Source organism: Aptenodytes forsteri, unplaced genomic scaffold (genome assembly GCF_000699145.1).
Source record: "Aptenodytes forsteri isolate BGI_AS27 unplaced genomic scaffold, ASM69914v1 Scaffold26, whole genome shotgun sequence".
Classification (NCBI taxonomy): Eukaryota; Metazoa; Chordata; class Aves; order Sphenisciformes; family Spheniscidae; genus Aptenodytes; species Aptenodytes forsteri.
In genome coordinates this window covers 1,280,571-1,294,361 of record NW_008794125.1, presented here as the reverse complement: position 1 = coordinate 1,294,361, position 13,791 = coordinate 1,280,571, and the positions used below count along the sequence as shown (strand labels likewise).

The following is a 13,791-nucleotide window of genomic DNA, read 5'->3' as shown; positions in this document are numbered from 1 at the left end:
ATATAAAGCTGGGGGAAGAAGAAGGAAGGGGGGGGACATTCGGAATGATGGCATTTGTCTTCCCAAGTAACCATTACGCATGATGGAGCCCTGCTTTCCTGGGGATGGCTGAACACCTGCCTGCCGATGGGAAGTGGTGAATGAATTCCTTGGTTTGCTTTGCTTGTGTGCGCGGCTTTTGCTTTACCTATTAAACTGTCTTTATCTCAACCCACGAGTTTTCTCACTTTTACCCTTCCGATTCTCTCCCCCATCCCACTTGGGGGGAGTGAGCGAGCGGCTCTGTGGGGCTTAGCTGCCGGCTGAGGTTAAACCACAACAAGCCTTGATTTCAGGTAGGCTCTTAGGTGGCCACCACCAACAGCCAGAGCTCCCAGTGATGGGGAGCAAAGCCCTGGGTCATGTCGGCAATCCAGCAAATAGCAATGACCTAATCACTTCCTGACTTAGCTATGGGATTTTACTACACATGGTTTTTTAATGTGAAATGCTGAGGAGGCTTTGTGTCAGTATCGCCATCCATGAAAACAGACAACTGGCTTTGAAAGAGCTGCAGCCAGGCTTGGAGCCTGCTGCTTCTCGCTGCCTTCTCTTTGCACCTGGTCTCTGCCCCAACGGTCGAGGAGGGTGCGGTGAGAACTCGGCACTCGGCAAGAGCTCGGCAAGAGAGGGCTTCCCGTGATGTTAATCAGATCCCTACCTCCCTGTGGGTGCCTGATGGATGCCCTGGATATCTCCATGTCCAGAGCTGACAGCAAAGCCACGTGGAGCTAATCCTGATTAGCCATGCGTCAAGGGGTAACAGCTCTGCCCTTGATCTTGGAGAGTAAAATGTTGGTGGCCGATCCAGCAAATCCATTTATTACCTCTTGCTGCTTCCCAGCTCCTGGCATTAGCAGAGCGGATGAATACTGGGATTAGGAGTTGTGCAGCACCTCTGCTGCTTCTCGCTGCCTTCTCCTTGCGCCTGGTCTCTGCCCCGATGGTCAAGGAGGGTGTTGTGAGAAGTGCTCGAGAGGTTCAGGAGAAGTGGTGTTACTTGGCAAGAGAGGGCTTCCCGTGATGTTAATCAGATCCCAGGCAGGCGAAAGAAATTGCTCCCTGGACAAATCCTGTGCCACTGGCACGAGAAGGAATTTTGTCACCGACCTGGGCTGATGGCTTGAGGGTGAGCAGGGGCAGGCAGGCGGGCAGGCAGACAGGCAGCAGGGCTGCAGGCACAGCAGTCCTGCACCCTTCTGGAGTCTGGCAGGGGAGCTCCCGAGCAACGCCTTCTGCAGCCCTCTTCCCAGGGAATGTCACGGTTTCTTACAGGCAAGGGTTAATCGTAATGGAAAGGTGGGGTTCCTTCCAGGGATGGAGGAGCACAAGTGGCAGGGCATGGCAGCAGGGCTCGCGCTCTCTACCATTTCAGCTGTGAAGGCAGTGCCGGTAATGGCGAGCCAGCTGTCAGCAGCTGGTTCTGCTGATCTCATGACAGCTTTTCACCAGCAAAGCAGCTGCTGTTTCTGCCTCTTTCTCCCTCTGTGTCTGCCTCGCAATGCATGTGGGTCCTTCTACCCAAAAAAACCTGCCTGCCCAACTGAGGGAAAAGGGTTCAAGGCTTTTTGCGGTCTTGTGGAGGGAAAAAGTCTGGCACTGGTGTTTTTCCACGTCGCTTTTAATCTGTCGATTCTCTTTTCCATGGGTGTTGTGAAAGCCAAGGCTGCATTTTATAAAATGTTGGGTTTCAGTTTTGCTTAATCAACTAGAGAAGACAAGACTCAGGCAGATTTTTTTTTTTTTCACAGATCACCATAACTACAGATCCCAAGACTCCACAAAGATTTGTGATTGGAAATTTCCAAAGTGTTATTTTTGCAGTCCTAGGTCCTTGGATGAAACATCCCATTTTAAACCGTGCAGAAGCCTAGTTTCAGTCAGGGCTTGCCCCAGTATCCAGTCTTTTCAATGGTGGCCTAGTTCAGCCTTCCAGGACCGGATTTAGTAAATCCTGCTCTTTGATTTTTGGCCTGCTGCACACACATTATATTTCATGCAACAAGAGTTCTGAATTTTGCTTTGCGGGCACCTCTTTCCTCTACCCAAGTGCTCTTCCATTAACATTTATTTTTGGCTTTTCAGCACCCACTTCAGCATCTAATCATAAAGCAGCTTCAGGCACCAAACCAAAAGTAGCGCTGGATCCCCACGTCCGGCTCAAGGATGGGAAACTGGAACTGGTAAGTGGAATGGGTCCCTCTCCCCAAAGCGAGATCTCCTCTCAATCCTCTCCCAAGGTGTGCTATGCAGAAAATAGTCCACTAGCGTGGTACCTCCTTGCTTCCAGCTGCCACGTTATCAGCAAACAAAATTAGCTTACGTGAATGGTCTCCTTGTATTGCTTTTCTGTGAAAGAACTGATCTAGACCTTTCAGCTTTGATTCTTGCACCAGTGTTGCACTCAGGCACGTGAGGACCGGGCTGGGTACTAGCATGAGGGTCACTGTCGCTTGTTTTTTGGGGGAATTAGAAAATGCAAGCCTGAATAGATACAGCCTAAGAGAACCGGCCTGCCTGTTTGCACAGAATAAAGCTGCTGCACTTGATCAGTGCTCTAATCTACACGTACACCACCCTCCGCTGAATAGCCTGCTCCAGCCTAATTCCCCTTCACCTCTCCAGGAGGCTGACTGGGCTGTGTTGGGAACAGCGATAGCACAGGCCAGCTGCAGTGCTCAGAACATTGCTTTCCTTGTTAGCATCACACCCCTCACATGCTACAACTAATCAATCTGATTTTTGAGACAGAGGCATAAGAGTCAGCCACCAAACTGTATTTATTACCAGGAGTCTGGAATAAAAAATGGGTCTCAACTCTTCAGTCGAGTTTGCTGGAGGTTGGGTCCAGCCTCTAAAGGCAAAAAGGGAGAAGAAGGCGTAGTGAAACATCCCGATTGTGTCCAAAGGGGCATTTAAACACATCTTGGCTCATCCTGGCTATTTCCCAATGCTCCGGGGAGCTCCAGAAGTCTCCTCCTGGCAGCTGCATCTCCCTTGGACGTAAGGCATTTGACTCAGGGCTGTAGGTGCAGGCAGCTGCCCTCCAAACTTTCCGGTGCTGCTGTCGCTGCTGGGGTGACCTCGGGCAGCCTGGTGTGGGCGAGGGAAGGCTGAAATACGAGATATCTCACCAAGGATCCAGCCAGAACCACTGCTCCTTTCATCATTTTATGGAAAATATATTCCGTGGGCACCATCAAAGGGCAGGGAGTGGAGCTGCCCATTTGCTGACCGAGACCCCAGTGAAAGGCAAAGTGCCCTTGGGGGGGCCGTGCCCCCAGTCTGGTTTTGGGGTGCATGTCCCCCCCGGGTACTGCTGGATTTTGGGGGGGTGGGGGGGTGGGAATGCAACCCCTCCCAGGGCCGGGGGACTGCCGGGAGGGCCCGATGTAACGAGTATCTGCTGCCACCCGACGGCCGATGCAGCGCTCGCCCTTCAGCCGCTCTCGCCTCCCGGGAGGGCAGCACGCAGGCAGGAACTTTTCTTCTAAGCCTGCACAATTCTCCTAAAGCGGGATTTAGGAATGCATTTTCGCAGCGACCTCTGCTCGTCACGGGTATAAAAGCAGCTCCTCTTTGGCGGGAGGAGTGGGGACGCTTGGCTTCCCCTTTTAAAAGCCAGTGTTACGAGCAGGTGGCTGCAGCGGTGCCAGGGTCAGGACATCCACACCGACTGGCACAACCTGAGATGGTTTTGGGGTTGCCCACGCCAGATGCCAACATCTGCAGACTGAGGATCAGGGCATCCCGAAGCCCAGGAGCCTGCAGCACTGCCTTGTGCAGGGGTGGCGGGCAGAGGAGTGGGAGGTGAGACTCAAATGGGCCTCGCAGGCAGCACGTGAGAGCGGACGGGTCCCATGGGCTTGCTGGTGACGGAAACGTGACAAAGGACTTGTCTCCAAACCCCTTCCAGGGGACCATGCGGGAGGTGCTGTACACGCGTGAGCCGGAGCCGCGGGTGCAGCCTGGGACAGGCGAGCGTTTAACTTGAGCTCTTTCCCAGCGTCTGCTGAGCTTGACTTTGTCTTTTAAAAGCTCTTACTTGCTGCTGCCAGCAGTGAAGTGGGGTTTGCACAGGTTTATCTGCTTCTGTGTGGTGGCCTGGGGTTGAATTGATAAATATCAGTAGAAGACAGGGCATCAGGCATAATGAGAAAGCAAAAGCTGCAGTGGAAAAGGAAAATGTTTGAATGTCTCCTGTTGCCACGGAGAATAGCTTTTATCTTCTCGCTCCCAAACACAATTCCTGGGCAGTAAGAAAGCGGAGAGGCTGAGCTCTTGGCAGCTGAGCCTTGCTACAGCTCCGCCGGCTTTTGATAAAGCTCCTGACAGTTTGTCATAGCTGCAAATCTGTATAAAATGTTCTTGGAGGGATGTGAACGTGTCCCTGTCTTCAGGAACAGGCATTTCTGTACATGTGTAGGAAAGGAGAGGCTGGAAATCCAGCCCAAGCCCTGCTCCTTTGGGAGATGCTGCCTGGAGAGCCACTTCCAGGAGAAAACCCAGCACCAAGTGTCTTCCCAGCACCTACTTCAAAGAGTTGCCTTTCCAGTATTTTTCTTCTTAAAGGCTTATTGTTTCTGCTCAAGGTTCTGCAGTATCTTGGTCTGGATGTGACTGAGGAGAAGAAGAGGCAGTTACGGCAAAGCCTGACCACAGACTCACAGGGGACAGTGGCCTACGGAGGTGAGCAGGCAGCTCTGCGCGTGACGGGCTTTTTCATTTTTGTGTAGCTTTGCTGGAAGCTGAGAAAGGAGAGAGGCATCTGCTGAAAGGTGGCAGGTAAGATACCTGGCTGGGTATTGATGTAGCCTCAAAACAGCTAAGAAAAGTTACAAATACAAAAGAAGGTGTTTGGTAGAAGCGTATGTAAAATGAAAATACAACGAAGCCGGTGCGAGGGCTCACTTTCCTTAAACCCCTAGCTTGCCAAGCGAGAGCTGGCCAGAGGACATGCAGAAAATAAAAGCCTGCTCTGCTTTCTGTGACCTGCCAGAGCATATCTGGCCTGCAGGGTCTGCTCCCCAAAAGTTTTTTCACAAAAATTCAAAGCCATCAGCAATGTCCCCACTAGGCAGAACAGGCTTGCAAAGCGCAACGCCTCTTGGACAGATGTTCTTGTGCAGAGCGAGCGATGGCATACAGAACTGTCCACCTCTCCTAAGAGCGGCTGGCTTCGTAAGTTTGTGGCAATAGAAATAAGGATGATGAGGGGTATTCGGCAAATGTGCTGGCAGCGAAGATGCTGCTCTTGTGGAAAGGCTCCGGCTCCTGCTGTAGCCCAGGGGCTGAGGACTGGAGGGGCTGGGACCCCAGTGCCGCCTCCGCTTCGCTGCGCCGGCTCCCGTCTGTCCCACACAGCCCCTCGCACTGTGCTTTCCTCCATGTCGGACAGCAAAATGAATCTGGATTTTCAGACTTGTCAATTTAACACCTTTTCTAAGTGCCGAAGTCACTGAGTTGTTTTTTGTTTAAATCAGCAGCACGAGAAATGTCAGCAGGCAGGGGGGTGCCTTTTGTCAGAAAAATGTGGGTTTGGCTTAAAATTTTAAAACTCTGAGAACCACAATCATGAAAACGCCGCTGTCAAAATATCTGGGGGTTTTGGTTTTTAAAAGTTTAATTTTTTTTCAATTGGATAAGAAACTAGTCTGGTAAAGATTGTCAACAACTTATTTAAATTTGATGGGATTGCCAAAGAACCCAGGAGTGTTAGAGAAGACTGTTTGGCATCTCTAAACCCACTCTGCTTGGCAGCCAGTGGATGTCCTCAAAATAGGTGGCATTTTCTCCTAACACACAGCGCTTTTCTCTTTTAGCCCGGTAAAAACTGATTCTTTCTCACAGATCTTCTCCAAGCGCTCAGGGATCTGATGCAGGAGGAGCTGGACGAGGCTGGTCTGGATTCCAACTCCATGCTCTTCACGCAGCACGAAGTGGCCAGTTTGCTGGATATATCGGCTTTTCACTCTCCGGTCAGTCAGTCCAACACTTTTCTACATTGAATCCATGAATCTTCTATGTGAAATCCATGAAATTCTGAGACGCGAAAAGCTAAATTACCATTTTCTCGTTGTTCTAGAGTTATAAAGAGAAGGCAGAACTATGCATTAATCATTTTGATTATAGGAAATTCTATAAAAGACCTCAAACTTCTCATTTTTAATAAGGAAATAACAATATCTATGGGATGATACGAAGGAAGCAGCCTGGCAGTGATGCAGAAGGAAAATAAGCCATAATGAATCAATTCCAACTAATTTCACCTGGTTCACAAAATGAAAATTCCATAGCTATTCCAGCTATGTCAGGGATCAGAGAGTGAAATCCCGTGGGGTGAAAAAAACTCCTGCAGTTGAATTACTTAATGTGCCTTTTGATCTGTTGCATAAAAATGCTGACTCCTTTTCAAAGTGATTTTGATTCATCGTTATTCTGGGTATGGAACACAATACGCCTGCCATATAGCTCCATGCTTTTGGTAAAGCATAAGCGGTGCGTGATGCTGTCTGTCCCTCTGCCTTGCAGACCTTCGACTCTCTCAGCTGTAATGACAATGAGGAGCTGGAGCAGCTGCAACTGGAAATGATGGATCTGCGGCAAGAAGTCCGAAGGCTAAAGGTGGAGCCTCTCCTGAGCAGATTTCTTGGCTGGTGCCTTCTGTAGCTCGCTGTAGTTGTGCTCGAGGGTAATGGTGTAGCCTGTCCCTCTTAAGAAGTCACCAGCTTGCATTCTGCGCGTTCCTCGTTACAAAGGAGACTCTCACCCTCAGCTCTCCTTAATTGCCTCTTTCTCGCTCTCAACCTCAAATGAAAACTTATTTGTACTGAAAGTATGCGGTCACTTTTTAGCAGTAAGTAAATATATTTAAAAATACAAAAACGTGTCTCACAAATAATTCAAGTCCATGAATAACAGAAGCACCGCCTGTCCTCCCATCCTGACCTAGCTGCTGATTGCCGGCATGGCTGTTTCGCGCCATGGCGGTGTCCAGGTGGATTTCTGCAGGCATGCAGGTCGCAGCCCAAAAAGCACTGTGGTGGGGGACAGCACACATGACTGCTTCTGTAAAATGTTATTCTGGTGGGTAGGGGCTACAAGACCAGGGCATCTTCTAGAGAATGTCCTATCGCTTGTTGCTTCTAATCCGGTGAAAATATTTTCCATAGTCTCTCCTGAAAGAGGTGGAGACCAGCAAGAAGTCAATGGAAGATGAGCTTCAGAGACTGAACCAGGTTAGTGAAGAGATTGCTGGGGGCCTTGGGGTGGTTGGCGGCTGACGGGGACGTGGTGCATTCACCAGAACTTCTCGCTGCTTCCAGAAAGCACTGGGGTTCCTCTCCGAGAACCGGACGCTGCACAGCAAGCTGCAGATGGCAGAGGTCGTGCAGAGACAGGCACACAGTGCGGAGCAGGACTATGAGGAAGTGATCCACTTGCTGGAAGCTGAAATTGCAGAACTGAAGATGCAGTTGGTGGGGAAGAAAGCAAAACACATCTCTGAAATAGAGGTAATGCAACCCCTCAGCCTGGGAAAAAACCCACAGCCCTCCTGACCCTTCTTCTGTGGGTTCCCCTCCTTCTACTTATAAAGGAGAAAATGAATGTAGCACATACATCATTTGTTGTGTATGACCACAAGGCCAGCATGGTCTCTGGCTCTGTGTGATAATCTGTATAATTTCCACTGTCCATTCCAAAAGGACAGTGGTTTTCTGTTGGTAGCAAACATCATAAATTGGTGTTTCCAAAGGCCAAGGCTGGAGCGTCATCATCACCTTTCTCTTCTTCCTCTGGCCCCGTCCCAGGAGAACATCCTGCAACTGAAAAGACAGTTGTCCCTGGCTGACGGCCAGTTACGAAAATCAGAAGTCTCACGGAAGCGCCTGGAGATCTGCAATAGGAAACTGCTCCTGTTTGTGCAGGTGAAGTGCTGAACCACCCCCGGTGCTGGTGGCATCACTGTGGCCTCTTACCTTAAGGGTGATTTTGCAAGTCCAAATAACTTCCTGCTCCGTAAGCAAGAGAAGGGATTTTTAATTCTATCTCATCCTAAAAAGGCACTCTGTTGGTTAGGAGAAACTAGGGAATGAACTCATATATACTCATATACCTATGAGCTATGTAAACACTGTGGTGCAGGCTTTGCCTGGTGGCTCTGCTGTCCCCGGCTCACCGGTCCCCCCCTGATGCTCTGGTTGAGGCTGCTCCAGGAACTCTGTTGGACACGATGGTCAAAATCATGTGTTTTAACCTTCCCTTTGTATAACTGACGGTTGCTTCTCTACACAACAAATGTGGACTCAGAGAGTGGTTTTGCTCTTCCGGTGCTTTTTTCCCCCAGATTTCCTGCAAAATCTCACACATAATTGCTTTAGTCTTTTAATTGACTGTTCTTCCACTTCACTACCTGTATCGGGAATACAAGCTTGTGTAATTAGTAAACTGGCCAGCATGGGAAGCACTAGTATTCAGTGTATCTGCTACAGCTACCAGTAGCTTGTCCCAAGAGCTCTTGAAATCAATAGGAAAGAGTGGAACGAAAGGAAGCATAGATGCTGTGTCCTCTGCTTCAGAGAAGGAAGAATTAAAATGCCTCTAGACCTGCAGCACTACATGCTGGTGCCTGTGCGGTTTGGGGCCGGACTTTGGAAATGGATTTGACTTGGCCCCAGGGTCAAACATCACAGGACTTTGACCACTGGAGCAAAACATCTTCCTTTTTTATACATCCCTCAGTAGTGTTTGAGAGCTCACTAACCATGCGTGGTAATGAGAGCTTATGCGTGCAGGTACAATCCAGAAACCAGGGATTGCTAGTAGCGATGACCAAGGCTCCCTGAAACGTAGCCTGAAAAATTGTTCTTTGGAAAGGTATTTTTATGTTGCATTTCGTATATTTTAGTGTTGGTATTAAAATGCATAATTTAGATGTGTCTGTGTATTTGCATAGGCTGTGAATGTTGCTTGAATTGCAAAAGGCCTTGAGATATTTGCTTCAAGGGCAATGAATAAGCAGAAGCTGATTACTGTCATATTAAATCTGATCACCAGGAAAAACCCATGGGGTTTGTTCTCGGGAATTATTCATTCCAACAAGTTTGAAACCTTTTTTTTTTCTTTTTTTTTTTTTGTTGCATGGCAGAACGTCCACAAGGTCCTGAGCACACCCAGTCATTTACCAGATGAGAAAAGGTAGGAGGTGGCTTCTGGGAATCTTGAACAGCAACATGAAATGTCCTTTTCTGACCTTTCTCAGGGGAAGGTGATTCACACGTAACCTACCCAGAGTTTCTAAACATACTGTCGCTTTGGAAGTGAAAGCAGGGGAGAAAGATGATCTGGAGGCTGCTGGTGGATTGGTACTTGGCGGGGGAGGGGGGGTTGGCCTCTGTTCAGGTTTTTTTTTGGGAGTGAGTAGCTGAAATGCTCCTCTGGCTAAGTTGCTCTTGTTGGCAGAGACCCTAAGCAGGTTGTTTCAAAGAAGCAGAGTTTTGACCCACCTGCTTTTCCTAACATAAGTCAGGTTTTTGGCTTTAGGACCATGTCCTTTTTCATTAGCAGTTAGAGTAACTGATAGAGTGTAAGCAAAGAGCTAGCATGACTCTCAACTGCATGAATGGTTGCAGAAATAGACTTCAGGCTTCTGGACTCCCCTTCAACCCGAACCTATCTCCTATCACTTGGAAAAAAATGTATCACAACTCTATGTGTGTTTTTAACTGATTAAATCGTTGAAAGGTCACTGTCCCATTGATAATGATGAGCCCCTTTAAAAAAGCCAGTATTTAAGAATGACGGAAAACAATTTTTAAGTTTCCAAGATGGTTACTTCTAATATAATGAAGGAAAAATGTTTTTGAGAAATTCTGAAAATACTTTGCTATCTGTCTGTAACACAACGATGCAAGCACGTCTAAAAGAGTCTCCTGTGCTGCTGAGCGATCGAGATGCAATCCCCCCAGAATACACAGAACTTACATAGAATATCCTTCACAAGAGGCTGGCCAGGATTTTCAATGACTATTCTATGATAGAAGTATTGATGGCACTTTCCGTATTTATAAGAATCAACAGTGAAACAGAAGAGGATAAAACAGACGCAGTCTCAGATACATCTCTTCCATCTTCAGATCTTGTTGACCTTTTGCTATCAGAAGCTAAAGAACTGTTAGCGCCAATCCTCTCCAACAAGGACGGTAAGCACTGAATTAACTGGAGAAACCTGAATCCAAACAAGTCTCAAGGCTGTCTGTTAGTGTTATTTACGGTTTCCACCACCTTCCATATTTTTTGCCATACCAGTTAAGCCTCCCATACATGTACCTGATTCTCTCATGCTAACTGAGATGTAATTGCCCTCCATGTATCCATGTGACTCATCTTTGAATCTGAAACGCAGACTCACAGTGTAAGGAGTCCAAGGGTGTGACTTCTGCCCAGGGCCAGAGGAAAGGCATTTATCCAGGGGAAAAAAAAACCTAACAAGCAGGAGGATGGTTTCACAGAATTGTAGAAATGCTGGTTGAAAGGGGCTGCTGGAGATCAGGAGTCAAATCTTCTGCTCCAGGTAGGACCATCACACTAGATCAGATCTGCAGTGGGTTTAGCCAGCTGTGCTTTCAGCCTCCAAGGATGGAGATCCACAGCCTTTCTGGATAATGCGTTCCCGCGCTGCATTATGCTCTGTGAAAAAGATTTTCCCAGCATCTGGTCTGAACTCCCCCAGGTGCAATGTGTGGCCACTGCCCACAGTTATATTGTCTGCCACTGCCAAAAAGAGCTTGGCTCCAACATCTTTCTAATTGCCCTTGAAGTAGGAGTGGGTGCTGCGAGATTGCCTCTCAGCCTCCTCTTTGCCAGGCTAAACAAGCCCAGCTCCCTCAGCCCTCCCCAGCCTCTCCCTGCAGGTTATGAGCCCTAGGGCTCCCTTTGCTGGACCCTGTCCAGTTTCTCAATAGCTTTGAACCAGGGATCCAAACCTTCGTTACGCCATCCAGGTATGACTACAGCAGTGCTGAGCAGAGGGGAAAAACAGCAATCTCCCTGTTTCCTTGGCATACAAATCAGCCTAGACTCCCTTCCCCTCACACGTCTGTGGATGGGAGAGAAATCAGATAAAAGGCATCTAGCTCCATGGGAGTCTGAATTAACTTTCCCAGTCTGGGACTCTGAGCTTAGTCCGTGAGCCATAAACATTTCTTGGCAGCAGTTATTTGACCCCGCTTGTCTCCTTCCACGCAAAGGGAGAGTTTCTGATATCCTCCGTGTCACGATCAGGTGAGTGTACAGCCCCAAATAGGGCCCAGTCTTTACTCTTTGATGCTATTCACCAACTACCCATGGCCATGGTCCAGCATTGTCTTTGTCTCAAAGCACGAGACACAAGGAAAACAATCGTAGCCTTTAAGGAGCACCTCTGATATATCAGCGTGTCAGCATTTTCAGAGTTCCTGCATCATTTAAATGTGCATTATCATAATGTAGCAGTGCTACTTGCATTGGGCATGTTTTCTAACCCGTCACTTATACTTGGCTGTGTGCTTACATTTGCAGCTTTGCCATGTGACAGGGACCAGTGCCTGCCTGCTGAAGGAAACCCAGATTACCAGGAGTAGGTGTCAAAACTGCCGTGGTCTGTAATTTTGACAATACACATACTAAAAATTCCTGTTTGTTTTGTTGGGGTTTTTAATCAAAATTTTTGCTTGAAAACTTTTAACCAGATAATCTGGTCTAGAGGTCTCCAGATGGCCATCTCAGAGAAATACGTCCCTTCCTAGACAGCAAGAGACTTCCTGCCCCACACCGTGAAGTATGGTGTGAATTCCTGGATCTCTCTTTTGTTTTCTAAAATGTTCTTTTTCCTTCAGGCCAGGTGGGAATTTATGGTTCTACAGCTTGTCTAGCTGGCGCTTATAGACCACTGTGAGTTCTGAGTAAGGGAAAAATCCTCACTGAATGTGTTAATCTTTTATGTTGTGGTATCAAGATGCTGTGAAGTCCCAGCCAAGGAGAGCAGGACAACATGGCTTTGTTTGGACCTTCAGTATCTTAAGAATTTCCCTAAAACCTCTTAAATGGCTTATGTTTAGCAGAGCCATGTCCTGAAGTTATCTGCTGAAAGGGCACTCTGAGAACTAAATGTCTACTACCACTGTCTTAGCTGATCACCTTAACTCAACCTGAGTATCTGCCAGCACCGTTTTTTAGTTAGGTACAAAGCAGACATTTGCAAACCATGATTTCAAGATTATGAAAAGCATTTTCAGACAAAACAGATGGCCATTACAATCCACTAGCCATGCAAGATCCGTGGCCTCCTCTTTTCTTTCCTAAATAACCAGTGTTGTCTTCATGTTATCCTCTGTGTCCTTCTTCCAAACTATGTAAAACATATTTCTCATTTTCAGCCACCTTCATCAGAAGACCACGTGGCCCCCTCCTCCAAGCCCGAGCGAGAGTGATCAATCGCAGTCACCAAGTCCAACCAATGAACTGCCTAAGAAGCCTACATAAATCTCCCGTGGCTTGCTCGTGCCCCAAACTGTGACAGTCCATAACACAGCTGCTGCTGTGCTGGGAGATGGGAAGGACACACCACGGGTGCTTCAGCTTCCAGGCAAACCAGACTGAGAAACAAGCTTTCTAACACGAGAGTAATTCTTCCCAACTACCCAAGACTTTTTCAGCAACCTCCCCTGCGCGACTACCTCTGAGTTATCATACAAGGCTATTTGCTCACGGTTTTGCAGCTTTATAGGAAAAACATTCTCAAGAGGCTACAAGGGCCTGGATTTCACTGGCAGCCTTTTAGAGCTTGTATCCTGGGTAGTAAGAGGAGCATGAACTTACCCAAGGGACTCAGGGGTCTCCAACAGCTTCCTTTTGGTATTTCATATGAAAAACCAAAGTATATTTAGTGACTGTAATCAAAGCAGCTTAATCTGTAGCATCCTAGCTGTCTTGGGATAGGTACTTCTCTTTTTACTCTTTTTGTATAGCTTATCCCAGCTGCAATGCTTGAAATGGAAAGCACTGTCTCAGCTAGTTGGAGGAAGAGTGCAGAGATAGCCAGCCGTATGCTACTGGTGACAACGTATTGCTGAACACCAAGCACTCCCTGGAACGCAAGGGAGGACATAGTGAACATATTTCAATAAAGGCCCGCCGTGTCACTTGGAAATTAGATACACATGATGCAGGACTGTATGTGGTTAGCAACGAACGGGGTAGAGATCTGAGATGAACACAAGGTCCGGAAAATAAAATGGAAACACTGCTCACAAGGCATTTGCTTTCTGGGTTATGATTGCAGTTGTTGTGTTCAGCTTCTCTGAGACAAATAGCTTGCCTGGGTCCATTTTTTCCTCCCTCTTATTTTGGCAGCTGGTAGCAAGATGCATTGAGAAGTTGCAGGAAAATGGGGTGCATTTTGGCTTTTACACAAATTGTTACGATTACTTCAAATCTCCTTTGTGGGGGTTCAAAGCATGTGGATCCTTTATAGGCTAAAATAAAGGCTTAGGAAAAATCATGACCCTCACCAGTATCTGCTGTACTCGAAGAGATCACTGTACTGCTAAAACAGTAACTGTGTGGTGGAACTTCAGAGGCACATAAATAACCGGTCTGAAATTTTGGTTAAACTTAATTTCGTAGCTCAGGGTAAATTAAATCTTTTGAATGCATGCCTCAGAATATAAATTAAAGGACTTCTTTCAAAAAGAAACATAATGCTTTGGACCA

At 47.6% G+C, this 13,791-nt stretch overlaps 1 protein-coding gene across 1 annotated transcript in view; it reads left to right on the top strand.

The window, feature by feature from the left end:
- Positions 1–12,561, top strand: part of LOC103898097 (syntaxin-binding protein 4) — a 35,861-nt gene extending 23,300 nt beyond the window's left edge. The window contains exons 11-21 of the mRNA XM_019471709.1: positions 2,125–2,222; positions 4,632–4,728; positions 5,890–6,017; positions 6,571–6,663; positions 7,212–7,277; positions 7,365–7,553; positions 7,851–7,967; positions 9,188–9,237; positions 10,111–10,241; positions 11,599–11,656; positions 12,456–12,561. Of these exons, the coding sequence (XP_019327254.1) occupies positions 2,125–2,222; positions 4,632–4,728; positions 5,890–6,017; positions 6,571–6,663; positions 7,212–7,277; positions 7,365–7,553; positions 7,851–7,967; positions 9,188–9,237; positions 10,111–10,241; positions 11,599–11,656; positions 12,456–12,561 (1,133 nt within the window). The remainder of the gene's footprint in view (positions 1–2,124; positions 2,223–4,631; positions 4,729–5,889; positions 6,018–6,570; positions 6,664–7,211; positions 7,278–7,364; positions 7,554–7,850; positions 7,968–9,187; positions 9,238–10,110; positions 10,242–11,598; positions 11,657–12,455) is intronic.
- Positions 12,562–13,791: the final 1,230 nt, after the last annotated feature.